This window comes from Anopheles stephensi, chromosome 2 (genome assembly GCF_013141755.1).
Source record: "Anopheles stephensi strain Indian chromosome 2, UCI_ANSTEP_V1.0, whole genome shotgun sequence".
Classification (NCBI taxonomy): Eukaryota; Metazoa; Arthropoda; class Insecta; order Diptera; family Culicidae; genus Anopheles; species Anopheles stephensi.
The window spans coordinates 48,758,978-48,784,492 of NC_050202.1; the positions used below are offsets into that span (position 1 = coordinate 48,758,978).

Here is a 25,515-nt window from a genome sequence, read left to right on the forward strand (position 1 = left end):
GATGATTATGATGATGCTGCTGCTACTACGTTGGAACGTTTTCTTGTGCGAGCGAGATAACAGTAGTTCCGGTTGCGCCCTGCTCGATTCTGTACGTAGGTATGTGTGTGTGTGCCTGCAAGGATTTTCCCCTTTCGATGTGCAAGAATGTATGTGAAAGAATGCTTGGAAGTATGTTATATTTTTCTTCCAAGGTTCGCCGTTGGGAACAATCCGTCGAAGAATACGGGGAAGGAACTCAAAGGGCTCCAATTTTCTTGTGTTTTACAGCAAAAAAAGCCATTAACTTAAACTAGTTTTTCTACTAAGTAAAAGATATTTATTTTGCATAAGAGTTCATGAGGATATGGTCCTTCAACTAAAAACTTAAACTTGAACACGCTTTTTGTCCTCGCTGCAGCCAAATCGATCACTCGCATCATTAAGAAGCCGCTCCGGATAGAAACGGTGTTAAACTTGAGGGAGCCCCGTATTTTCGGGACAATGTGAAGATGAAGATGAAGCAAATGTGGTCTACCGGTTCGCCGAAGCACTCGGTAGGAACAAGGGGAGAGAATGTAATGCCGGGGAGTACATCACGTGATGTGTCGTTAATATAATAAGCACCATCTGCCGATAATGACGTGGCCAGCTATGCTTTCGTAGGTTCGGCGATAGCCAGGACTTCAGGAGAGTGAGCAAAAAAAAGAAGACGCAAAGTGACAAAAAGCATCAGTGTGTGGTGCCATTCTGCACGGGCATGATGAAGTTGAAGCGTGCCAGCCTTCCCAGCAAGGTTGACAGCTTGTGCTCGTGCTGAGCTGCAAGAAGAGGACCTCATGCGCGTCCGACGCTTCAGTTTCTGTCTGGCTAGTGTGGCTGACTCTTGCTTTGCGAAGCGGATCCCTGCACCAGATCCTCTTCCCAGACTAATGATCATTAAATGTTATAATTCCGCAGTATTTCGCGTCATTTGCTGGCCATTATGCAGCAACGGATGCTACACCATTGCTACTGGAGCTGGTTTCTGAAATTCTTGCCCCCGCCTTCACGGAGGACTCGCCTCAACAAAGACATCGGCATCGGGGAGTTGTGGAACATATTGTGCCTTCTTCATGGGCGGTTCGAGGCTTGAGATTTGTTCCAGCCAGCTGATACGCTGTATCGCGTCGCGGCCATCAGCCACCAGCGTCCAACGTCTTAAGAAGCCGGATGGCTGGATTTAATATAGCATTTTTATGTTTATGGCTCACTTGAAGCGGTGACGTTCCGCTTCCGACGCAGCCAACTTTAATGGGTGTTGTTTGGGGTCGGTCGCTTCTTTAAGGGGGAGATGGTGATGGTGATGGCGGCCGCTAGGTGAAGGCTTCCCGGTGGTGATTATCGTTATCATTATCGTTCTAGTTACTTTACACTGTTTAATGATGTTTGGACACATCCAACGGGGGAAAGCGTTAGCGTTAGGTGTACGCCGCTTCTTTACGCGATGGAGTGTTGTGGTGGTGCTGGCTACAAGGCTCCAGACCAGTGTTTGTGGTGTTGTCAACCTTTTTTTTTTTGAGGAAGCATTTTCATTCGCTTTTAATGAAGCTGTAGCATGAAATTAAAACATCAAATACTATTTGATGCTATAAATAGCCGAATAGCCGAGTCCTCAAGATAACCCGAACCTCCGCGAACAATAAACAATCAACTTGGACGCGAAAGAAAATAGCCCACGTAATGGATGTTCTTCTCGCCAAATATTTGTACTCTTTCAGTAGCTCCGGTGTTTGGTGTGGCCACAGTAAATTACTTCCTCCACTCGTGCAGCTCGGATGGACCATTCCGGCAGCATCTCAATCGGGGTCATAAAATTGATTTGTTTTTGCTGCCGGACCATCACCGCGTAGTTAATAGTTCTCAACGTTGGTCGAACATTGGCCGGCTCGTCTATGGCCAAGAATGGGCAACATCATCACTATCACAATGATGATCATCATCATAACCCAACTAGAATCTCGTCTATATAGTCAATGGGAAATGGCGTCCACTTTTGCTGCGCTAATTATATCGCTGGACCCCCTACCCCGTTCAAAAGCCCATAAAAGCAGGCCCTGTTAAGAAAGGGGCCTCAGTAATGGTCGTAAAAGAATTATCACCCATTTGTAATCGTTTGTTCGACGTTTTGGTCAAACATTGTTTCGATTGGTTTGAGTGTAACGGGGCGATTGATGGTTCGATATCCTTTCACCAGTTGGGATAGCATTATCTCCGGTAAGCCGTTCCAGCTGCTGGCCTTTTGTGGCCTTCCAGTTATGTGGTGGCAGATCATAAATCGATAAAAGCACGAGGACGCTTCAAGAACGATCTTGACGTTCGAGGACACAAAACCATTTTACGACGTATTTCCTTTGCGTCGTTACATCTGCAAATCTCTCTCTCAGGAAGGAGTGATGCGCCCCAACCTCCGGAGGGGGGTAAAATATTTATCGCATTCATTACTTTAATTATGATTGCCGTTTTAATTGCTCCCGGTTGCTCGAAATGCATCCCTTTAGCATCCTCAAGTAATGGTTGTAGCCGATTTCCGATTGGCTGCCTCCGTTAGTCCTTGGAATACGTGTTCCCGTCTCCGGTGGTGGGCTCTAGGAAGGGGACTCAAAGGGTCTGCTCAGGTTCAATTTCGTTGCCGGATTGCGCAAAAGGGGTTCGAAAAGGCCCGGGAAACCGGTACCGGAATTCGGGAAAGAAGAGTGGAAAAATTTACATACAAATGGTTGGTTAAAATGGTGGAGAAATATGAATAATTAATCCAGTGCCGGCGGATCGGCAGAACGGGTGCGGTAGCGAGGATTTGGCAGGATTTTGTAGCTCATTTCTCTCGCGCCGTGGAGGCGTGATTTCGTTCGCAAATTCCGGGGGTTTGGGGGAGTTTGGAAGAAACATATTGGCTATCATTATTTCCGGGAGGATTATTTTATCTTAAAGAGAGCTGTCAACTTAAAATTAAAGCTGCTCAACTACGATATGTTGAGTTCTTGATTTGAGGATTATCCGCGACGTATGATAAATCTTTGCATGCTCGTAGTACAGCGTTATCGCAGACACGTCAAGGTTCGAACAATTAGTAGGCTACGATAACCCCGATAATCCAAAGTCTGCTGCCTCCAGGTCCAGGTCTCGTGTGCCGCGGTACAGATCAATTAATTATCTGTCTCGCATGTCTCGCATCGCGTATCTATGTAGGTTTAATTGTAATAAATGTTACGTTTATTTTATAATTATACCGAATCGATGTTTTATGCCTTCTGTGACATACACGGAACCCACCATTTGTCCAACCCTTCCCCATCCGTGCAATCCCGGTGCTTGTCGATCAGATACTGGCGTGTGGTGTGTTCGACCACCGAGCGTACACCACATTGGCCGTGCACCTAATGGGCGCCGTTTGCTCAAACACACACTCGATGCTGCGGGCCGGATTCTCATTATCTTGGTCCAACATTCATATGTCATAGGCATAATTATTTCGCTTTAATTATATTCCTTTCCGCAGCGCGAATAAGCTGCGGTGTCGGGGGTTGGTGGAGCTATCTATCTCCCCATATAACTATCCGAGGTCCACGGATAGAGGAGGTCGTGCAGCAGCTGTAGTGTGGATGTCATTTTCCGAATCGCTCGTTTTGTCGATGATAATTTTCCACGCATTTTCCCGTGCGGGCGCCCAGTTTTGGGCGGAAACATTAATTAGAATTTCATTAGTTTTAGATATTAATTCTCTATTTCGCGCTGGCCACGAGCTGTGCCAGCAACAACAACTGCTGCGTCATTTACAATGTATCACTGTCACTTCGCTGAGACATCGGCCGACATTGGTCGCAGCGTTCGGGAGGGGGCCAAAAAAGGGGGCGAGTGACATCTATCACTCCATTCAGTGGGCGAACTCATACGCGCGACCAAACAGATCGACATTATTTACGCTGTATTCAAATTGGTTCCTCGGCTATCATTAGTCGCGATGCTTCGTGATTAATTGTGGCGCGAGTGTTCCCCAGGATTACCCAGGACCTGGAATGTTTCGGGCAATCCTGTGTTGCAACAAATTAGTTGTTTGCGGGTACAACGAACAACTTTGGCATGGTTTGTTGCATTTAGAACTCGTTTTTGTGAAGGATTGTTGGAGCTGAGGTTGAAGCTTCATGTTGGTTTTATGCTATATTCTAGCTATTCTGATGAAGCTCAGTACCAGCTGGGGAGTTGGGATTTATTGAAAAGAATATCCCTCACAGATCACCTCATCTAGTTGAATAATTTGTCAAGGAATCTTCTCTACTCTGTTTGATGAGCTGGTAAAGATTTTCCAATATTTTGATATACCCTTTTATCATTCCATCACATCTGCGCCGCCACCAACCTGAGTGCTGTCCTACTTTTATCAGCCTCAAAAACATTGCTACAACGTAAACGCAGCATTTCGTGGGATTTAATTTTTTCTCCCACCATCGCCGGTTCGCCACAGCTGTGACCACGGTTTGGCACACAAAACCGATTGGCCGGTTTTCCTTCCTTCAGACTGTTTCACGTAGCTCGAAATACACCGTGGTCTATGCTACAACAACATCATCATCATCATCGTCATCGTCGTCGTCTTTGCGTTTCCGATCAACGCGACGGTGCCTTCAACCCTGACCAAAGCTCACGTTGGTTCGCTGGTGGCCGACTATTGTGCGCGTCGTCGATTATCGTCGGCGGTATTCTCTCGTTGTTAGCCAATTTATTTTGCTGTGCCCACGTGGTGCTTTTTTCGTCCCCTAGAACGTTTCCGTGTTTTGTTTTTTCGTGTTTATCTTCACGAGAGGCTTTTCCTTTCCACGTCCATTGACAGACTGGTTTTAGCGTGTGGGTTTCACAAAGGAAAAAAGAATGTAGGAAGTGACTGTGGTGAAAAATGAGATTTAAAGGATTTGCAGCAGCTTTAATTTAACGATTTTCGCCAGTGGTGTTTTTGGATGCTGCTGTATGGATCTTCCGCACGGTGAGATGGTGCGATAGTGTTGAGTGTTGTCGTGGCGAATGGGGTTAGATAGGGGAAAAGCGTATCATTATTAAAATAATTGTTGTTGATAAAGGTATTGTTAAGTAATGATGTGATAAAAGAATATTGTCCCGGATGTAACGCTGGGACAAAGTAGAGCTCGAGAAATTTGATGAGCTTCACTCTCTAGTTCGCTTGTCATTGGCATCGAGATGGTCTATGACTCTCGTCTAAAATATTGTGCTGATCTGCTCTTTTTGAATCTCGTTTGCTCTCCGCAACAAGGACGTCATATTGTTTTGCATTCTGTGCAAATTTTTTTTTAACTTAACACAATATACTCGATAGGTTCACCGTAGGAATAGCAGCATTGTTGAGTACTTGCAGGCTTAGGTTACGGATTGAATCTGTCTTTATTCTCAAAAGGTGAGAGAATGGAGTTTTTCTACTTTGGACTGAAAATCTGGAATACAAGAAATACATGTTGCATATGGAGTGAGAAACTCTTCACCTGCTCGCCGTTGTTGGAAGAAAGCCTTTACTCTCCACGTTTGCTGTGTTTTAAAGCCGTTCCTACCCCAATCTCAAGATATAAATTTTCTTTTGCTATAATATTTCCCTTGCCGCAATTATTGGGATCGCTATCAATCCTTTAAAACAGCTCTGTTCTCTGGAAATGTTACAAAATACGTTTCAAAAGATCTGGAGACTATTCCAACTATTTTTATTGTGCTAAATACACTATCTTCTAGAGAAGAATTATTAAAGAATTCCCTTTTTTGTATAAGACGCTGCAACCGAGACTGAGTGTGGCGTGTTTAAATGATTTTTAAGGACTTTAAATTTCCTAGAAATGTGTTTATTTTCTTCTGCTGTGGAGTTTTTGATTATTTTGGACCAGAGTATTTGGAGGAGCTGAAGAAGGGTTAAACTGGTCAGAAGCTGGAAGAAGTACGACCATGTTTATTTGGCGTGCGGAGTGAAGTGTGGGTAAATTTTACTTTTAGATTAAATATTATTCTAGTTTCATATGATTACTATATGAACAAAGCTAGTCGGTCAGACCGTCCAACATAGATAAAAAACCCTGATCAACAGCTACTGACATTAGAATTCACAATAAAAAATCAGGATAAAGTATGGATATTTAAAAAAAAAACTTAAATCAAACGCCATAAAGTTTAACGTGGTTGGGATTTACTTTGTTATTTTTTCAGCAATCAAAATATAATCATTAGCGCCTAATAGTATGCAATTTTTGAGAAATTATTAACTTCTCCTAGAAGACTTCGAAATCACTCACGGTTGAACGCCGAAGTGTGTCTGGTCAAATTCTTGCCCTTACTAGCGAAAGCATCGTCGCCAGCACTCCTGCTCAGTTTAGGGTTCAAACTGTCTTTGTGGATCTTAAAAAGCAGGGTTATTCAATCATATCATTCTCATGACATGCCTAGCCTACCGGAGCCTTTATGTCCTCAATCCTAGAATTTGTGCCACCCGCTTGATCCTGTGTGTAAGCTTCTGTTACATAAGAACGTCTCAACATAATGATGTCTTTGTCTATCTAGAGGAGGAATTGGTAGACCATATTTAACCCTTACACGTGTTAGTGAAAAACTTGGTCCAATTATCTATTATTTCAAGATATTTTGAAAATTTATCTAGGCGTCTATCGTGTCGCATAAACTGTTGTCCTTTAGCACAAAAATCACCACACAGTGGAATTCATCATAAGTTCGGATCATTTATCTATAGTTCGGAAAATTTGATCCGGCGATTCTAGCTGCTAATTCAAATGATAACGAATAATATCTAGCAACGTCGATGAACAGCAACTTCGCCCTCAGTGAAAAATATGTGCTTCATTAGTAGGTTACAAAATCAAAACAGGTCTTCCTAAAAACATTCGTAAATCATATTAAGTGTGAAAGCGTTTCACGCGAATGGGAACGGTAAAATGCCAGACGGGCACGTCTGTAGCGGTTGCTACTGTGGCATGTAATTTGACAGCTTTTCCCCAATGCAGACCATGGGAGCACATGAAACGGTGGCGTGTTCCGTACGCACCCACCCTCTCGCACCATCGCACACTCGGCCCGTGATGAAGTTATAAAATGCTCCAAAATATGCCACCAGTAGCGGTAAGCAATAATCTTAAAATACCGAAAAGCTTGTAACGACCTTGCTAACAAGACGCACGAGGACCAAGCTGTTTGTGAATGCGACGCACGTCCCTACTCCCGGTGTGGGCCTCACGTCGGTGACAGCTGCTGCTGTGTGACGGTGTTCCGTTGCCTGCATACATGTTGAGATTGTTTCGAAGAGGACTTTTAGGATCCGGTCCGGTTTTTCTCGGTCCAGACACACACACTCACTCGCACGTCTAATTATCTTCAATTTCTAGCCAGTGAATTCTAATACCCACCACGCTTCCATTTTGCTGACAGACTTTTTTACTGTTCTCCCCGTTTTTTCTCTCCCCCGTCCAGTGTCCGCCAGCTTGTCGCAGAACCATCACGCCCAGGACAAGGATGGTAAGAAGAAACACACCCGGCCCACGTTCAGCGGTCAGCAGATATTCGCCCTCGAGAAGACGTTCGAGCAGACGAAGTACTTGGCCGGTCCGGAGCGGGCCAAGCTGGCGTACGCGCTCGGTATGACCGAGTCGCAAGTAAAGGTAGGATTTCTCCGCTTTTTTCACCCTGTTCGTTTCTTGGACATCTATTGCACCTCATAAAAATCATAACTGACTTCTCCAGCGTGTGTGTGTGTGTTTTTGGGTGAAATGAACCCTGAGCCAACCCCTATTTGTAGTAAGGGGTAACACATTTTTCTGATTGGCGGTTACAACCGCAATCCGATCGGAAAGTATCCCGGCAAAAGTGTTGGCACACGGCACACATTTTAACCCTTGTCCGTAAGGCTAAATCTAAGCTGGAGTTTGTGGAACTGTTTTTTGTGTGTGCCGGCGTTCGCCACAAGAACGGATCGGATGCGCAAGGATTTTCAATCACCCAGTTTTACAGCCTATAAACTGTGCGGTACGAGCGATAAATCATTGATATTAGATCAGCGGATTGTGGCTGGCAAAGGCCAGTGTGTCCCAGTGTGCGGGCTGCTGCCAGGGGTTTTATTGCGAGTTGATTGTTGGATACGAGTGCCCGGGACACAATTCCGATTGCGGTTTTTGGGTCCAATTTTATGTATTGAAATCTGCACCCTTGCAGTGACAATCAAATCCCTTGCAGACAATTTGTATTCATTTGTTACCTTTGTACCATAGTTTTAAATCAAGCACTTTTAGTATCCTTTTCGAGAGAAGAATGTGGGGATTCTTGTTAGAAAGAAGGCCCATAAAATATTGATACGAAAGAATTCAATGCGTAAAGCATCTTCGCATTATTCAACATGGCTTCCAGCTCCGGGAAAAAAGAAAAACAAACGACGGACCTATCGGAATTCTAAATTGGAAAGATGGCTTGTCTTACGTTTCAATCACAAAACTAGCGGAGCAAACATATAAGGCCATCAAGAACGAATTCGATTTGTTTGGTTGGGTTTTGAGACAAATCGGTTACCGAAATGCGAATTTTCCTGCAGTCCAGCTAACCCTATCCCAGTGACTTCAAGCTTCAAGAAAAATAGCCGCAACTTCAGAACTCGGACAGACAACCCTTACAGAACGATTGAAGCTAAAGAGAGCAAGGGTCCTCCGTCCCTAGGACGCAGAACCACAGAACCATCACCACCTTCTAAACCACCAACTCGAACGGCGCAAGGCTCGAAAGGATAATCGATGGGATTTTGATCGTTCCGTCTGGTCCATGGTTTTTTGGTCCGAAGCGCCCGAGTGTCTGGCGGCGGTGGTACGGTGGTCAATTGAATTGAAACCCCTCCGAACCACATTCTCCGTACGCAGGGCAAGGGCCCAACCACCACCCCTTTAGAGAGATCCGACATGTACAAGCAAAAGAAACGAGGGACGATAGCCACGTAAAAAGGGGCAATCTTCCGTTCCGCATTGGCCGGTATAGCATTGTTTACAAATTGGGTAATTGGGTGAGGATATTTTTCAATTGAGGGTTTTAGCACCTTTGATTGACAGCTTTGAGTCGCACTCGGCCACCATTTGCGGTAGACCGGGCAGCCGAGGTTCCTTATCCCTTCTTGGAGGTGAAACCTTCTGGATTCTGGCTTGCGGATGACAGTTTTTAAATGGTTCGATTTGTAAGGATTTCTGTCAGATAGGGGATTTGTGTGCATTAGGTGGGATTTGTAGCAGGGAATGCGTAAGTCACCTATGCATTGCTGAGTGGTTATCCGGGGAGAAATGGTGAATGTTTTGCCATACGTGCTTCGAGATATCGCTTGGTCGGTAAGTCCTGGCTTCTTTGACTTGAGGCTAGCGTGAAATATTAAAAGGTTAAAATGTTTAAAGAATTCCTACCCATTTTTGATTCTTTATTTGAAGAAGTACAAGGTAAAGCTAACCTGCAAAAAAGGAGAAACATTTTGAATGCAAGTGTATGATTGTAGCAGACGAACGAACCCATGTTGCCTCACTATCTGTGCTTCTCTACATTATCCGTATATTTCACCCAAGGGGAATATCCAACACCCAGCACTGGCATGGATAGTTTTCACGCCGTGGAAAACTCCCTGCTGCTGCTTTTTGTACGACGCAAGTACAGAACATGGGTGCGAAAATAACGAGAATCATCATCCTACAACATCCGGACGATCGCGCCTGTACGACACGTGCACGCGGGCCACGAGAAAGGGCAGATGAAAATCCTTTGTTCCAAAACCCACATTTCCCAGCCAGTGGTTGATCCCCTTTTCGCTCGCCGAGCACGCCGGGTAACATAATGCAAATCTGTTCTTGGTGCGCACACAACAACATCAACACGGTCCGTTTTCTGTCGGTGCTGTCGGAACACTTCATGCTGCTTTCGACTCCTCTGACGGAGCGTGTCACTCCAGTATCAGCCTTATAATCATGCAATTTCCCTAATTGGGGAGGTCTCTGTGCGGGAAAGGCTCATCGACGGTAGCTCGGTTACTTGGAGTCAAGCATTCTTCTTCTTGAAGACGGTTTCCTGTACGACACCCATAAACGGCATGTCGATGATGGGTAATGGAGGAAAATCCGGGTTGCCTGCCTACCGTTTTCACACATCGAGTGCCGAGTTTCCCCCTATATGACTCTCCGGCTCTCGCTCTCTCTCTCGCTCTTTCTACCACTCGGTGTACTCCCTGCTGAGGATATAAGCGTGGTAAAAGCGTTTAAACGGTATCATCTACCCTAAATACCCTCTTAATTTAACTACATGTGTTGTACCGTCGAAAAGGCAAACACTTGGGACAAAAATGCGAGCGCTAGGGGTTGCGCGTCGGTTAGGGGTGCCTGACTTGTCGTCATTTGCTTTCCACGCTGGTGGAAAATGATTCTGCGTCATTGCGCTGTTCCGGCGACTTTTCCCTTTCGTTTTCGCTTCGCTGTCGAAGTGTCGCTGTGGGGATCGTTTGCATGCCCGGGGAAAAAGGTGGGAATGAAGAGTGTTTTGTTTGCGGTATCGATTCTTAATGTAAAAGTATGCAGATAGTTGCGGGAAAATAAGTTAAATAGTTCCTTTAAAAATACTTCCTCTTTCTTAATAATTAAACTAAGACTCCGAGATCTCTCCTTCATCATTTAACCAGTCAAATTAAATGGCTAAGAAGGTTTCCCTCTGCACACAACACTGTTAAAACCAATTAACCCAAGAAATTGGCACACAGCATTTAATTACAGAAAGCATACGTGATATGTAAATAATGCTTACCAACCGGCTTTCGCAACCGTTTCTGCAGGAGGAGTGCTGCTGTGGAAATAATATTTTTCCACCCGGCTTTGCAGGATGGAAAGCGATAGGGTTGGTGTGGGAAAAGGCGGGCAGGAAATTAATTAAGGTACATATGTTTTAGCCGCTGGGTTTTTCGGTGCTGGTGGGTGTAATGGGTGGGTTCATTTGAGTCTTATGAATCGACAATATCAAAAATGGGGAAATAAAATTTAATTGAGAATTTGCATGGAGGTTTTGGGAAAGGTTTTACAGTGCTGGTTATAAGAATAAGAACGCTTTCATCTTTTAATTTGATAACGAAAGATAACGATAGATCTTTGAAATGAATCGATTTAACTAATTATTTTAAACCTTTATTAAGATGTTGTTAAAACGAAGAAACTAGTCTAACAAAATGGAAGCTTTGAAGTGATACTTCATGTAAAAAAATATATAATGGGGTGTATAAGATGACTTCAGTTTGTATTTTTTGTGTTCTTTGTCTTGCTTGGGCTAGCGACCTCTTGGGTCATGCCTACCATTTCTGGCCTATTAAACTTATTTGATACCGCATAGATGGATAGTCAGTCCTCACTATTTGGGAACGGCCCAGATGGGATTTGGCCGTTGTCGCATCTACTGACGGGCTGTTCAGATATTTCTAGATATTTCTGGATTTCAAGACTTAATCTAGACGAAATCTCAATTATATTAGAGTTTATTCGAAAAGACGCCTGTTTGATTATAGTGAACTTCTGTTTCCTCAGTAAGAACCCACAACCCTGGAAGTTCTTGATCTGCCATTACTGTCCTGTCTGTGTGAGAGACGATTCTTTCGATCGTAATCTAAAACTTAAGTGATTATGCCCTTTTGTGTAGTCAAGACTTCTTGTAGACTTTTCTATCAAGATATGGCTGTTGTCAACTACGGATTGAGTTAACCTGTTTTATTATGATTGCTCCAATATTTGACAGAGAGTGGTTTAGAGAGAGTCGTATAGCCTCACTGAAGTCATCTTAAATCTCAACAGTAAAATGCATCGAAAATGCGGCAACAGTACAAGAAAAAAATATTCAAGACTTAGTCGATATTTTTGATTTTTTAACCTTTTTTAATAGTAGTTTTAATAGTTGAATATCTGGTGTTCTCAAAGATCGTGAAGACTCTCGAGTAGTTCTTGAAGTACTGCGATGTCTCTAGTTCTCGATAAAATTGTTGTTGTTACTTCTGGCTATCTGAATACTTCTAGTCAAGAATATATCCATGGTGACGAAGGTTTTATTTTAATTTCGTAATTTATGTGACTGTGTGAGGCTTTTGAAATGGGGTGAATGGGGTCTTTGAGAGTTAAAACCGATCTATTTATTTATTTATAATTCCAGTATTCCATCACAACGCCGTTTTATGAACTTATAAAAAATTTAAAAACTTGCAAATTCAAAATTGATATTTTCGAAATATGTTATAATAATTTTAAAGAGGCGAATGAGGTCGAAAAGACGCAAAGCCTTTATAAATAAATGATAACGCAAAGTTATAAGAGTTGCCTTACTATTTTGTCCGGCACTGTATTTGCGCTAATTAAATTATATTAAGAGGCTTCCTATTCATTTTCTAATTTATCTCTTCAATCTTTTCTTGCTTATTTATTGCGATAATTAGCATTCAGTTACACTCAAAAAGAATGTCCTTTTGTAAGGGATCCCTAAAAAAATGGCACAAAAATTTACTAACGAAACAATCCATCAAATTCAACTCCCGTTTTGACTGCCGCAACAGTAGCAGCATAATTAGTTCAAAGGTTGATCGTTCAAGAGCGATGCGTACATGGATGTAACTCACAACATACCTAATCACTTAGTAATTTCTTTCCCCGGTTATCGAGTCAAAGGAAAAAAAAGAAGGCTAGCCCAACCCCAAAACTCCAGCTACGATAAACAGTTTTCAGCGATGCTTTGTGATGCAAATTTTCCGATGTCAGCTCATCCTCGTATAGGGCCCGCAATGAGCGGTAACCGCAGCATCCTCACACGGTATCGGTTAATCGGTATGAGTTTCACCCTCTCGCGGTAGCTAGCTCACCCTTAAACGCGCAGCGACCAAAAAACTCATTCGTCATGGTCTATTACGGTGACGGTCGTCACAACCCTTACAAATTCCCGGTTCCTCGGTGCTTCCATATTGGCTGAGAAAAGTCACACTTAATTCCCTCGAGGGAGCGAGAGACAGCAGCGAGCGAGATAGTCGATTTTTCGGTGGCGCGGACAAAAGTTTAATAGATTCAATCAAAATCCCATTAAAACCGTTCGTTACGGGCTCGCACAGCCCGTACACAGTTCGGGCTTCGGGCGGTTCATTCGCTTCGGGTACACAGTTGTCGTCATAATGAAGCGGGGGGGATTTTTCCGGCGTGGAAAAAAGCAGTTCCCTTAAGATGCGATGTAATAGGCAAGACGCTGGAAAACCACTTTTTGATGTGACAGTTTTTCCGTTTTTTTGGGTGTGTGTGTGCCGTTTGTGGAAAGCCTTTTTGCCACAACCCCTTACCGGGCGATGGTACTTCGATGGCTTCTTTCGAGTTGCTCAGTTGACTTTACTAAATGGGGATTACCAATCGGATGAAATGCTGTACAGCAGGATTTAATAGCAATTAAAATGATAATTACCCGACACAGGAACAGGGATTTCCGGTTACGAGTCTTCAGGGTTTATTCTGGAGACGCAATTTTATCTGAGATCTATACAACGAATCTCTTCTTATTGGAAGTTAGCTTTGTTCGTGATTGTTTTGATAATATTTTGGTGTTTTTTGGAGTTAAACGCGTCCAGAGTTTACGGATAATCGATCGTCCTAACACTAGCACTTATTACTTCACCCAGTGAAAAAACTGTAACAATAAACTGGATGAACTGGTGTCCCTCTACATGTCACATTTCGAACTAGTACCACACACACAAACAACATTCATGAAGTTCATTGTGGTGAGGTGAACCAAAGCCGTATAAAGCAAAACATCGCAAATAATACATTTCGCGTCTTGCTGTTACCGTGTACTTACCATTATAAAACCTCCGCTCACAATAAGCCATCTTCAATAAAACGCCTCCTTCGCAACAGCACCTTGCTAACCCCTGTGTGTATCACCTGCAAGACATTTTATTGACCTGCCATAAAAATCATGATGCATTTAGTCAATTAACCCGGTTCCTTACCGGCCCGGTTCGCAAAGGTGAACCACACCACTTAAGCGTCCGGACCGATGTTCTCTGGCACGCCGATTAATGCAGGCGCCAATGATAAAATTAATCGTTTCGCAGTGTGTTGCTGAGAAGAATAAGACATCGAACCCACCATCGCAGAGAACTGCGAGAGCTTCGTGTGGAGACATCCATTCGATAAGCAATCAAAAACGCTGATGAAACACGACAAATCAATAAGCAAATTAGTTGAGATAGAGATCGGAAAAACCATTAGCAGCTGGAGGGATAAATAACACTGATGAGACCTAATATCTGGGGACGAAATCTTGCTCATCTTCGTCAGCGTCCTCCCAAGACCTCAAATTTTTTGTCTCTCGTTTGTCATCAAGTTTCTCTCACTGTTCTGGGCTTTATCTTTAAAAAAAACGCTGCCATAAACGGTTCCGATTGCAGACGAGTTATGCCCGGGTCGATCTTTTGCCCTCCATGCCACGGCGGACCTCTGTCTCGGTAAATGGGTGTGATGATTTTATGACCGACAGACACGCAAGTCTCTCATCATATATCAATCAAACGCGCCCGTAACGATCACTCTGCTGTTACGATTGAAGATCGCGTTCGAGTCTTGGAGTCGATGGATATCTGAGAGGACTTTCTAGCAGCGAAATCTTTCACCCAGGGCCGTCCGGATTGTAACACCGAGGCAGCAGCACATTCCTACGGCTGAGCTGTGTTGGTGTGCAATAAAAGGCCGTAAAGATTGGTCTCAAATAGCATCATCATAAGGCTCTGTGATCGTGATGAAACTGATGATAGTGGAAAAATCAATTCGAAAACTGTCATAAATCGCTCAACGGTTCTCATCGATGGCTGTTTCTCGTCCGAGTCGATCATCTCGCTCCATGGGTTAGCGCGACATGTCCTATAAACCCAAAGCACTTCCCGAGGGGTCGTCGAGAACGTTGTAAAAATTCCTCACCGTGCAGACAGGGACCCCAGAGAGAGAGAAGTCTTCGGCAACTTCTTCTGAAGACATTTCGACGAATGACGCGCGCTTTGGTTGTAGTTTGATTTAAGAAGTTTTTAATGTGCCAAAAAGCACTTGTTTTCCTGGTGGATTTATTCTGCCCTGGCAAACGATAATGTTTGAATGAGAAAGATCACATTCGATTGATGTTTGAATGGCGGACATTAAGCAGAAGACGAGAGCGTTTGCTTTTGTTTTTTGGGTTTGGTAGCTTTTTGATGCAGGAAAAGCACGAAACGATGACAATCGTGGGGCCGTAAAATTTCATCATCAAAGATATCGTTTTGATAGCAATTCATAAAATTTACTAAAGAGAGGATATAAAACAGAAAACCTCCCCCCCGGCGGAATGAACACACCGACGTCAACCGTGGTATTGCTTTTTAGGGGTGTTGGTGCTTCAAGGATATGACCCGATTTTTGTTTAATGGATTTAGCGATCCCCGGAACAGGATGGATTCGGCATCATCTTCACCAATACATTGCAACGGAAGAGACACAAAAAATAATATCCGGAAGAAGGAAAATAAAAACAAAAACATCCCTTTCCATCACAATTTGATGGTCGTTCGAGAGCTCAACGACATGGCAACCGGCATCCCGAGGTTGCTCTGCTCGTTCCGGTAGTGGCTGACTGTATCGGATGCTTTTTAGTGTAGGTTTTTGCTGTGCTAAAACATGGCTTCGGCAACCACCCTCCAGCATCACCCGGTCTGCAAACCAGCGAAGGCAATGGACCGTCCCGGGCAACCGATTCCTCTCTCTCTCCCTCGGATGGTGCTATAAAAATCGGAGAAAATTGAATCAATATCCCATGATAATCTATTACTTTTCTGCTGATAAAGTCGAAATGAAGCGTTACCAATGGTTGTTATCGATTGTTTTCCGTGCGGGGTGATGTGAGACGGCGTGTACGGGGTGGATGATGTTACCCGGCGCATTTATCGATCGGTTTTTGGGGCAACTGGATGATTGTCTGTTTCTTTTAGACCTGAAATGACGCCAAGAAGAAAGTGGTGGCTGCTCGATAGATGCATTTGCTGATGGTTGGCGTGCTCTGATGGGAATGCTCTCTTGTTGATTTGATTGATGCCTAATATTATTATATTGGGAGTCAAACCTTCGACCTTTTAATCAGGGAAGAGAAAAGTCTTCCATAGTTGTAGCATAGTTTGCGTTTGAAATAGCACATGATAGGAAAACCGGAGATGACGATGAAACTACTATTCATTAAACTTTGGTAGAATCCCACGTTGCTGTAGCGTTCTTCAAAAATATTTGTTCCAGGTCCTGAGTAGCTTTTCGCTATCAACCTAATATCTAGCTCAAGGATGCCCTGAGAATAAACTATACAATTTTTTAACACTCGCTGGGGCTCTAGCGATCAGGTAAATCTCCGCCTTAAATGCAGAATAATTGAATAAGGTCCTCTGTTCTTATTCAAAACAATACTTTTACACGCTGTTGCGAAGATTTTGGCGTCGAGAGTGACAGCATCAACTATCACTAAATATAGTTTATGGGACGATTAGTTTAGGGACCCTGACATACGGAACATAGTGAGCGGCTGGTCGCTGTATCGTGGCTGATTAACAACGAAGTGTCCTCTGAGTCCTGAGTGGTCGAGATGATGCGTTACAATCGTTGCAGACCGCCAGGAACGGTGAAGCGGCACTGAGCATTACACCTTCTAACTGAAAGAGGTTTAAGACCTAGAAGACTTCCAGGATACGATGGAAGATTCTAGTTGATCCTTCCATGATAGCAGGCAAAGGGCGTTAACTGGTTAGCCTACCCTGAATTGACTAAAGTCTAGCAGGGCAGGTGACAGTGGTGCGGCTCGAAAGAACACAAGAGTACTCCAATACCGAACGAATAATACTGAAGTAGAAGATCTTAATGCCTGAATTCTTTAGTTGTCCTAAAGATGTGGCCAACTAATAGGTTTCCACTAGTGACGACGTCCTCGGTGTTCCAGTTTGAAAGTCAGATTCTCATCTTATAGTATGCCCATGTTTCTAGCAAAAGTTTGCCGTCTGACTAGAGTGCTTTCTGTATGATCCAGTGTAACATCCAGGAACAGAACGAAACGAGACATCATAATTCAGGATATTTCACTCTTTGAGGCCGGCTGTAGCTTCTCTGGATCTAGGTTTACCAACAATGAAGTCACCTGATAAAAATTTCTTCAAATTCTGGCTAATGTCTGCGGCATCTGCGGTCCTGCAATACTGTAGGAACTGTTGGCAGATGCTATAACACTTGACGCAGTTGTAATCAGTCTTCAAGCAGTGCCTCACTATTTTTAACTGATTCGCTCTGTGATATGAACTTATACTTCAATTAATCTTTCATTGTAGCTCCTTGAGTACTTTAACCAGAGCTGCTCTATAGCATCTCATATAATTCGGTGAGTTCTTGTTCTCTTTAGAGCCTTTATCTTGACCAGCTCCTCGCATTTAAACGTTAAGGAGGTTCATTGAATTTTTTAATAAAATCAACAAATATCAACAGATGTATCAACCACCATATCTTGTCTATAATTAAATAGATGGATCTCTAGGACCCTGGGACATCGGGTAAAACATTGTTCAAAATCAATATATAGATTTTTTCATGCAAACATCCTCGCTTAAACTGTCCACAAATGCCAGAGAACATACCCAAGAGTCTTGCGTTTTCTACGCTTCAACTTTCTCCACCATTTTCCTGTGAGAATTAGCTTCCCAACAAAATTGATGAGGTGACGATACGCCTGCAGCAAAACTGTGAATCGTACCATATGTTGTACCGACCACTTGCCCTAAGAACCCCGGTGGGTGGTCAGGGTGGTTAGGGAGCAAATCGAAATGAAAAGTCATGAGCACCCTTGCATTCACCGGTGATTCTAATGATTGAGTCCTAATGATTGGTATTGCTGAGCTTTGTTGACGCGCCACCAATTTACGAGCCGGCCCAAGGTTGAACACATTCCGGATGCAGGGCGATGTTTACTTAAATTTTTACTGTAGAAAGGAGGCTAAAATTTACATCGTGCCAACAAGGGAATGCATGCCACTTTATTGCCACCATCGCCGGGAGGCAATTAAAATTGTGTCACGCTGTAAACAAATAATTAAATTCTTCCTACCTTAATAAAGCACAAGCCCACAACAAGCGACATATTTTAACGACCTCGGCCATCATCAACTCCGGTTTATGGGTGTGAAAATGTGTTACAAGCGTTTTAGGTACATATAACATTTATTGCAAACACAATCATTCGGAATTTTCCTTTCAGATGTCGGATATTCTGGAATAAAATAATATTGAGCACACTCTCATCCCATCCAACACGCTAATGAAACTCTTGAAGGTTTCATCTTCCATCCCGATAATTGACAGCACAAGCAGAGCAAGTGCTCAAGGCTTGTTGAGACGGAATGGTCGATCTAATGGGGCTCAATCAGTTCAAAATTAAAATTTGTAAATTGTGTATTAAAACTTTCAATAATCATCCCCTAACCCCCCACTCCCTCTTCTCTACTCCAATTAACCTTAAAACCTCGTCTCGTTTTTGCGAAAGGAAATTCCAACGAATACCCATGACCCATGTGCTGCTGCGTCTGGCATTATAGCCGACGATTATGCTGGCAGCCGGAAGAGTCGGGGTGTTCCGATATTAATGATGATGCTGGAAAATGTGTTGTGCATAGATTGTTCGGTGCGTGGCATAAAATATTTAGAGGAAACCCCCCCCCCCCCCCCCCAATCCCCGGCGAAACAGCTGATGAAAGTCGGAAGCCTTTTTTTTCTTCGTTGGAACATCGAGAAGGATGTGGAAGGAAAGGCAACTTTTCAGCCGGGATAAAAGGCAGCTCCTAGCTAGGGGCTCTTAATTCCATCAACGAGAAAAACCCCCCGTAGAAAGAGAGCGAGAGGGAGAGGGAGGATAAAATAATAAAGTAACATTTTTCACCTAATGCTGTGATTCAGTTCGCTAGCGTTAAACGAACGCTTGGGCAGGGTTTTCCTTCCCATTCTGTGTATAGGCTTGCTTGCTTTGTCTCTCCCATTAGGAAGGGTGGTATCATCATCATCATCATCATCCGGAGAGGGTGTTTATTGTAACATATGCGTTCATAATCCGGAAATAATTCCACATAAATCTTGAATATTAGAATGCAGAATTCAATTTAAGCCTCGTTAGTCGTACAGAGAGCGAGAGAGCGCAATTGGGATTTGCTTGCTGTTTGGACTTAATGTTGGTGTTTTTTTCTTCACTTCCGTACGTTGTAAGTTGCTATTTTGACAGTCTTATCCAACCCCCGAAAAAATGTTTTTTGTCTTCCTCAAATGATAGTAATTCCCAAACTCCGTGATTGATTTGTGTTTCTTCAGCTAGTTTTGTGTTAATAACAGCATGCTATAGCTTTCAAGGGGTTGACGAAAAAAAAGCTGCTTATTTAATTCCATCCAAGAGGGTGAATTTAGCTGCAAACAAGCGAAAAAAAGAAGCGTTTTTTTTGTGCAACAATAAATAATATTTCCATTTCGCCGGTTGCAGTGACGCATTTTTCACTGTCTCTGCTTATTACCGCGAGCGAGCTTCTGCAGGCTACAACTGTTACCGAGCGTGTGTCTGTATGTGGTGTAGCAAGGTGCAGCACAAGCGGTCGTAAAACGGTCGATCGATCGTTTCAATAAAACGTCCGAGCAAGTTTTCCACTTTTCTCCAGCGTTCCCGCAATTCCGCCTCACACACACTCCGACACCCCGAGCGACGCTGTTGCTGCATGCTGCGATCGCAGCTTTGTGTTTCCAAATGTGTTTTACTTTCTCAAAGTACTTTGTAAGCATTTATGTAAATACTTTTGGGTCTGGGCCCTGGGATTGGTGGATGGTTTCCGGAACGATTTAGAAATGGTAGCGTTTGTTTGTAGCATCGGATTCGAGCGTTCCATTTTCGCTAAAACATTTGTCGCTGCTGGAAAGCGACTGTTGCCATGTTGCAGTGAGAAGGGGAATACAGTTTCCATCGGCATGTGCACACCCGGGGTATGATGTATGGGTTCGTCCGTCCTATGCTGGTCACTATGAACATTGGTACACTGTAAGCGTTTTGACATTGAATTTAGTTAGCAGTAAGCAGCGTGTGTCGTTGCAGTATGACTTCGATTCGAAGAGTTTTCCAGTTGACAGTCACAGGGAAATTTGATGGGATTGTATGCACAAACGGCAGCTTTGATTTAATAAAGTAAAGCATTTTAGACAAAAATATTTAAGTTTTTGCTTCAGGTTTACAGATTCACTATTGAAAACAGTTAAATTTTGTTTAGTAAAAATATAGTCAAAATCAGCAATGCTGCCACTAAGATAAAAAAAGAAAACAATTATTTAAAATCAACCATCAACCGCTTTCTTTGGCGATTTCAATCACCAGAACGCAATTAAACACGACTAAGTGACGCTTAGAACAGCTTCCATTCGACAAATTTTTGTTCGACACTCACTGACAAATTCGGTCGAATAACTGATGCATGTGAGTCTAAAATTCATGATTTACTATCCAAAATAAAATAGTTTCTTGCCTCGTATTTTCAGATAAAATTTTTAGGATATATTTATCGCGCAGCTGCAATTTGCGTTAAGATAAAATCAACCATCAACTGCATTTTCGTTCACTAATTTAATCGGTACGCACTCACTAGTGGTGAGTGACAGAATGAGTGGTGTATTACCACCAAGTAACGAATAGAAATTTGTCCAAGCGAAGTCATATTCAGCGCAGAAATTAATATTAAAATTTGCATACATCACTCTAGTTTAGAGGAAATCTGTTGCCAGAAGCTGGAATTGAAGTTGCAGATCAAATCCCTTCCAGATCGCCAACCATTACGCAGTCCTGACTATTCAGCTATGAGTAAAACAAAAGTCACCGAAAGCCAGAAATGGCAGGCCAAGACCACTTCCAGAGGTTATAGAGTCAGATAAGAAGAAGAACATTCTACCCACTCTCTCTCCCTCTTAGGAATTAGATAATTTTATATCGTAATGCTTGTAGTGTAGACGCGCCTTTAATCGTTAAGTTAGATATGTCAAATTCGATTCGTTAAGTTACATGCGTTGAGATTTCTTTGTAAGTGTTAGTGTTTAGTTTTCTATAAAAGTAGAGAATAAAATCCAGCGGGTCTCTTTTCCCGTTTAGACGTTCATCTAAAAAATCGTCTCTTCGTTACTTAGTGATACTAGCAAGGTCAGCTTAGCTCAGAAATGTAATCAAAAACCTTAAAGGAAATTATAACTGTACAAAGTTCATATCAGTTAGATAGGAATTTAAACAGTTATTTTGAGCATATTTATTCTTAACCGCTCAAAACGGAAATGGAATATCTGTCAGCAAATGCTTCTTTGCTTGTTTTGGTTTAACTGGTGAATGAATGGCCGAATGCTTGACAAAAATTGGCTAAAATTTATAGATATGCTCATACATTTGTGAGAACACATCATTTGCGTTTTTTTGTACTTACTTATATTAATTATATTAATTATATTATATAAATTTATCTACGATTTTAAAACTAATTCCAAACATTTCAAATTTTTTTGACTTTATACTGATTCAACAGGTAAAAAAAAAGATAAATTAAGCCACTGTCAAAGAACCAATATGGCTCTTCAAACATTTACTCAGTTTAAAAAATAATTTACAATCATAATTTTTTTGTTCAACATTGTTCAAGTGTCCGGATGAGAATTCTCAGCTAAAAACTCAGTTGTATTTAAAGCTCACGGTAGCTCATTAACAAAACATTCAGAAATGAGTGACCAATGAGTTACCACACGACAAAACAGAACGTATGGAAATTTGTCGAACGGAGGCTCCAATACATGAAGCCAATAATTTTTTAGCTAAAATGATACAGAAATTATTTTTAGTAGCTAGTACAAATAATTTGCTTCAATTGATTTACTATTGTATCAGAAAATAATAATATTTCATTCTGTGGAACTTTTCCTACAAGTGAAAATGAACCATTTGTACTACATTGGCCTCCACAGCTAATACTGATAGATTCTATGCACTATAGACGATAGAATCGTTGCGTAGTCGAAGCTGTATGCGTGAAGCTCTATATAAACAATAGCTTAGAATTAATAGCTCACAGACAGCAACGTTAGCTGAACGAGAACTGTCCCGACGAATGACCATCGAACAGATGCTCAAACACAGTCCAGAGCAAAAGCGCAAAGGATGCAAAGAAATCAAGTCACTCATAAATAATGATTAAACTATTTGTCCCCCAGACAAGCCACCAGAGCAACACGAGCCCACGTCGCAGATCTTTCGAATCCCCGCGGCGTTGAATCGCGACCGTACCGACGATCGGTTGTCCCTCGTTTCGGCGGTCGGTCTCTTTACCAGGCAGACGGACATTGGTGCGTTCGCCGATTGGCGCGTTCGTACGGCTCTGTGTTTAATTAAGTAGATGAAAAGGATTTTATTTGTCTACTCCTTCCCATCTTCTCGTGCCACTTTCACCGTATCCTTGAACGCCCGTTACTTGCTTCCCTCATATTATCGCCCTAATTTCCGATAAATCGTTTTTAATTTATGACATACAAACACGTCCCTTCACCAGCCCACCACCAATCTCTCTGTCATTCTTCCCACTCTTCAAGGGCTGCATGTGTGTCTCGAGTGAGCTCGCTCTCTCTCTCTCGCGCTCTCCGGGATGAAAAATGAGCTGCGCGCGGAAAATCGTAGGGGACGATCCGTTTGTTTGGCATTTGTTCGGTGCAAAACGGCCAACAAACAAAACGGCGAGTGAAATGGCGAAGCATCTCCGCCGTCGGATCGGATGGTGCAAATTGCCCGCTGGATGTCGATTCCAATCGGAGCATGGCGAAGGCTCGTGAAAAATTGACAGCTTACTGCGATGTGTGATTTTTCTCGTGCGTGTCCAAGAGGCACAAACCTGTTCCTATAGTGTGACACACACACACACACACACACACAGCTAGAAGGGATGCAAAATGCTATCTCACCCATAGGGTTGGTTTGAGGGTGGCATTTAATTTAGCTAAACGCTTCCTTTATTAGATTGTGTGTTCCGGGAAAAACGGACCGTGAACGGTGGATGTCGTCGCGAGGGGTTGACGCTTAATGGGGTGGAATGTGGAAAAGTGCTCCGGCCCATTACCGAGGGTACTAACGGGAAGTGATTGTTCACGGGGGGTGCTTTATCGAATTAGACGAGAAGTCAATTGAATTAGCTCGGAAGTTGCTGCAGAACGGTGAAATTGAAGGAATGTGATTTTGGGAAATTCCTGCCGAATGTAATATTTTAATTAAGAATAATGAAGTGATCGGGAAGGAATGTTTTTGGGAAGGGAGATAAGTTACATTACAGAAATCTTGTAATCATTTCCGGACGAATCTCGTCCATAGAGTCATGAGTCATATATCTCACGAAAAAAAAAGTGTTGACTGAGAGCTCTCAACACTGGCCGTCATCAACTGCAGCACTATCGACTACGGGCCGATGTCGGTGTAGATAATGATCATCGTCTTTGCGTCAGAAAACTCATCGCTCGACAAAAACCATAAATCACTAATCTCTCACACACGGCTTCCTGAGGCCACGTGATGACACATCGAATGCGCGTTTGCAAACGATTGTCGCGTCACTCGTGTGCAAGATTGAGTCCCTCGAGTTACTCAATAAAATCCAATCAATATTCAAACGTCCCGGTTCCTTCCGGGTGCACAGAACACTGTATTAAAGACCACTGGAGACCGGGTCTCTTTTTCCCTGCCAAGGACGCAATGCCCAAACAGCGCATCTCATGCGCGAAAGATCGAACGATTCGGGAAGATAATCATTTAGTCGAAGAGGGGTATCGTCGGGTAGAGCTAGCCAGTTGTCGTCCCAAAAAACGATTTGACGCAATAATTAGCTTCCGATCGGGGGTTTTGTGTTCGTGTGCGGTACCAGCTACATTCCAAATTCTGACGCGCTGGTCGAAATGCAAAGTTCCAAGTTCGTTCCACTCAAGGGACACGGGGAAACCGTTGCCAAAGAATCCTGGCAGCAGCATTGAGCTCGTGCCGCTAGCCGATGGGACGCCAAAAAGTCGTCAAAGATAGCAAGTACAGGGGATCATTAGTCGTCATCATTAGGTGAATCACGCCGTCCCGGTGTTCGCGCAATCCTGCCAAAAACGCTCGTACACCGAGAGGGTCATTCGGACGATGTGACAGTTCGTGGTACGGGATGGTCAGTTTTTCGCCGAGGACACCGTTTGCTGGGGAATAATAATCAACCTTATCGTCAGCATCATCGGAGTCGTCGTCGTCGTGGTCGTTGTGCTCCGATTCTTGACAGTTGTTTTCCGAAATGACGTTTCACGATGGACAGAATCCGGTTCTGGTCATTGGCCAGCATGTGCGCAATGATGATGGGTCGGGTGGATAATGGCGACTGATTGTGCTGGTTCCGAATGGGCAAATGTCCTTCCGAGGGAAAAACGTTATGATGGCCTTAATCTTGACGTCGTTTCAGCTCGATACGCTTTACGTAGGGAAAAAGATGATATTTTGAGGTTTAAATTTATGATTCTCCAAATGTATGAGTCCAATGTAGCGCAGCTCTTCAATGATACATGGCGTCATGTATCAGCAGTACATGGCGCTGTCCCTTTATCCTTCTTAATTTGCCAACATAACAACACGGTACAAGCCGGTTCATGGCGCGTGTCTATCTCGTTAACACGTGGTACTTTGCCGGGAATCCGGCCAGTCAATAGATAGGCGCGAGGCGCGTGTCAATGTTGTTATTTTAAAATGCGTTAAGCTCACCAAGGATAACACCACTGTAACGACCTTTAAAATGTGCTCTATCCCGGGCGGGTGAGTTTTGTTTTTGCATCAAATATGCATCTTTGAGGCGTTTTAAAGTGTATTTTATCACACGCTCTGGCATATACTGTAGAAGACCGGGGGTTTTAGAATCCTCCACGAGTGTCGGAGGGTTGCCGAACGATTTATTATCGAGCAGATAGTCTCGGACCAGCTTCTGACCGCCACCGACTGGTTGGAAATCGCTTTTTATCTCCTCCAAAAGCAGGAACCAAATTGATCCTAAACCATGGTGCGTGCGTGCGATTATTATCAACAGGAGGAATAAATCGACCCGGCCAACAATGCGGGGACAATACGCGCCATCTTCTTCGGGGTGCAATAAAAAGTCAATGTTTTAAAATTGGCCTTTTATCGTTCCGGAGCGGTTTGCAAAGTTTTGCGGAAAACCGCAGCGCAAAAACGAGATCCACATCCGGTCGGATGGTCGGTATTTCGGAGAAGGATATTCAGATAGAGGGCCTTACGAGTTTTTTTCTTTCATGTCTCCCCAGAGTGACATGAGCGGGAAGAGTGACAGTTCGGTAGGTTCGGAAGGCCACTAATATGTAAGATGCGCTGGGA

General features: G+C 43.2%; 1 protein-coding gene across 1 annotated transcript in view; it reads left to right on the plus strand.

Moving 5' to 3' along the window:
- Positions 1 to 25,515, plus strand: part of LOC118502403 (homeobox protein Hmx) — a 63,974-nt gene that overhangs the window by 21,179 nt on the left and 17,280 nt on the right. The window contains exon 4 of the mRNA XM_036034626.1: positions 7,486 to 7,673. Coding sequence (XP_035890519.1) covers positions 7,486 to 7,673 — 188 coding nt within the window. The remainder of the gene's footprint in view (positions 1 to 7,485; positions 7,674 to 25,515) is intronic.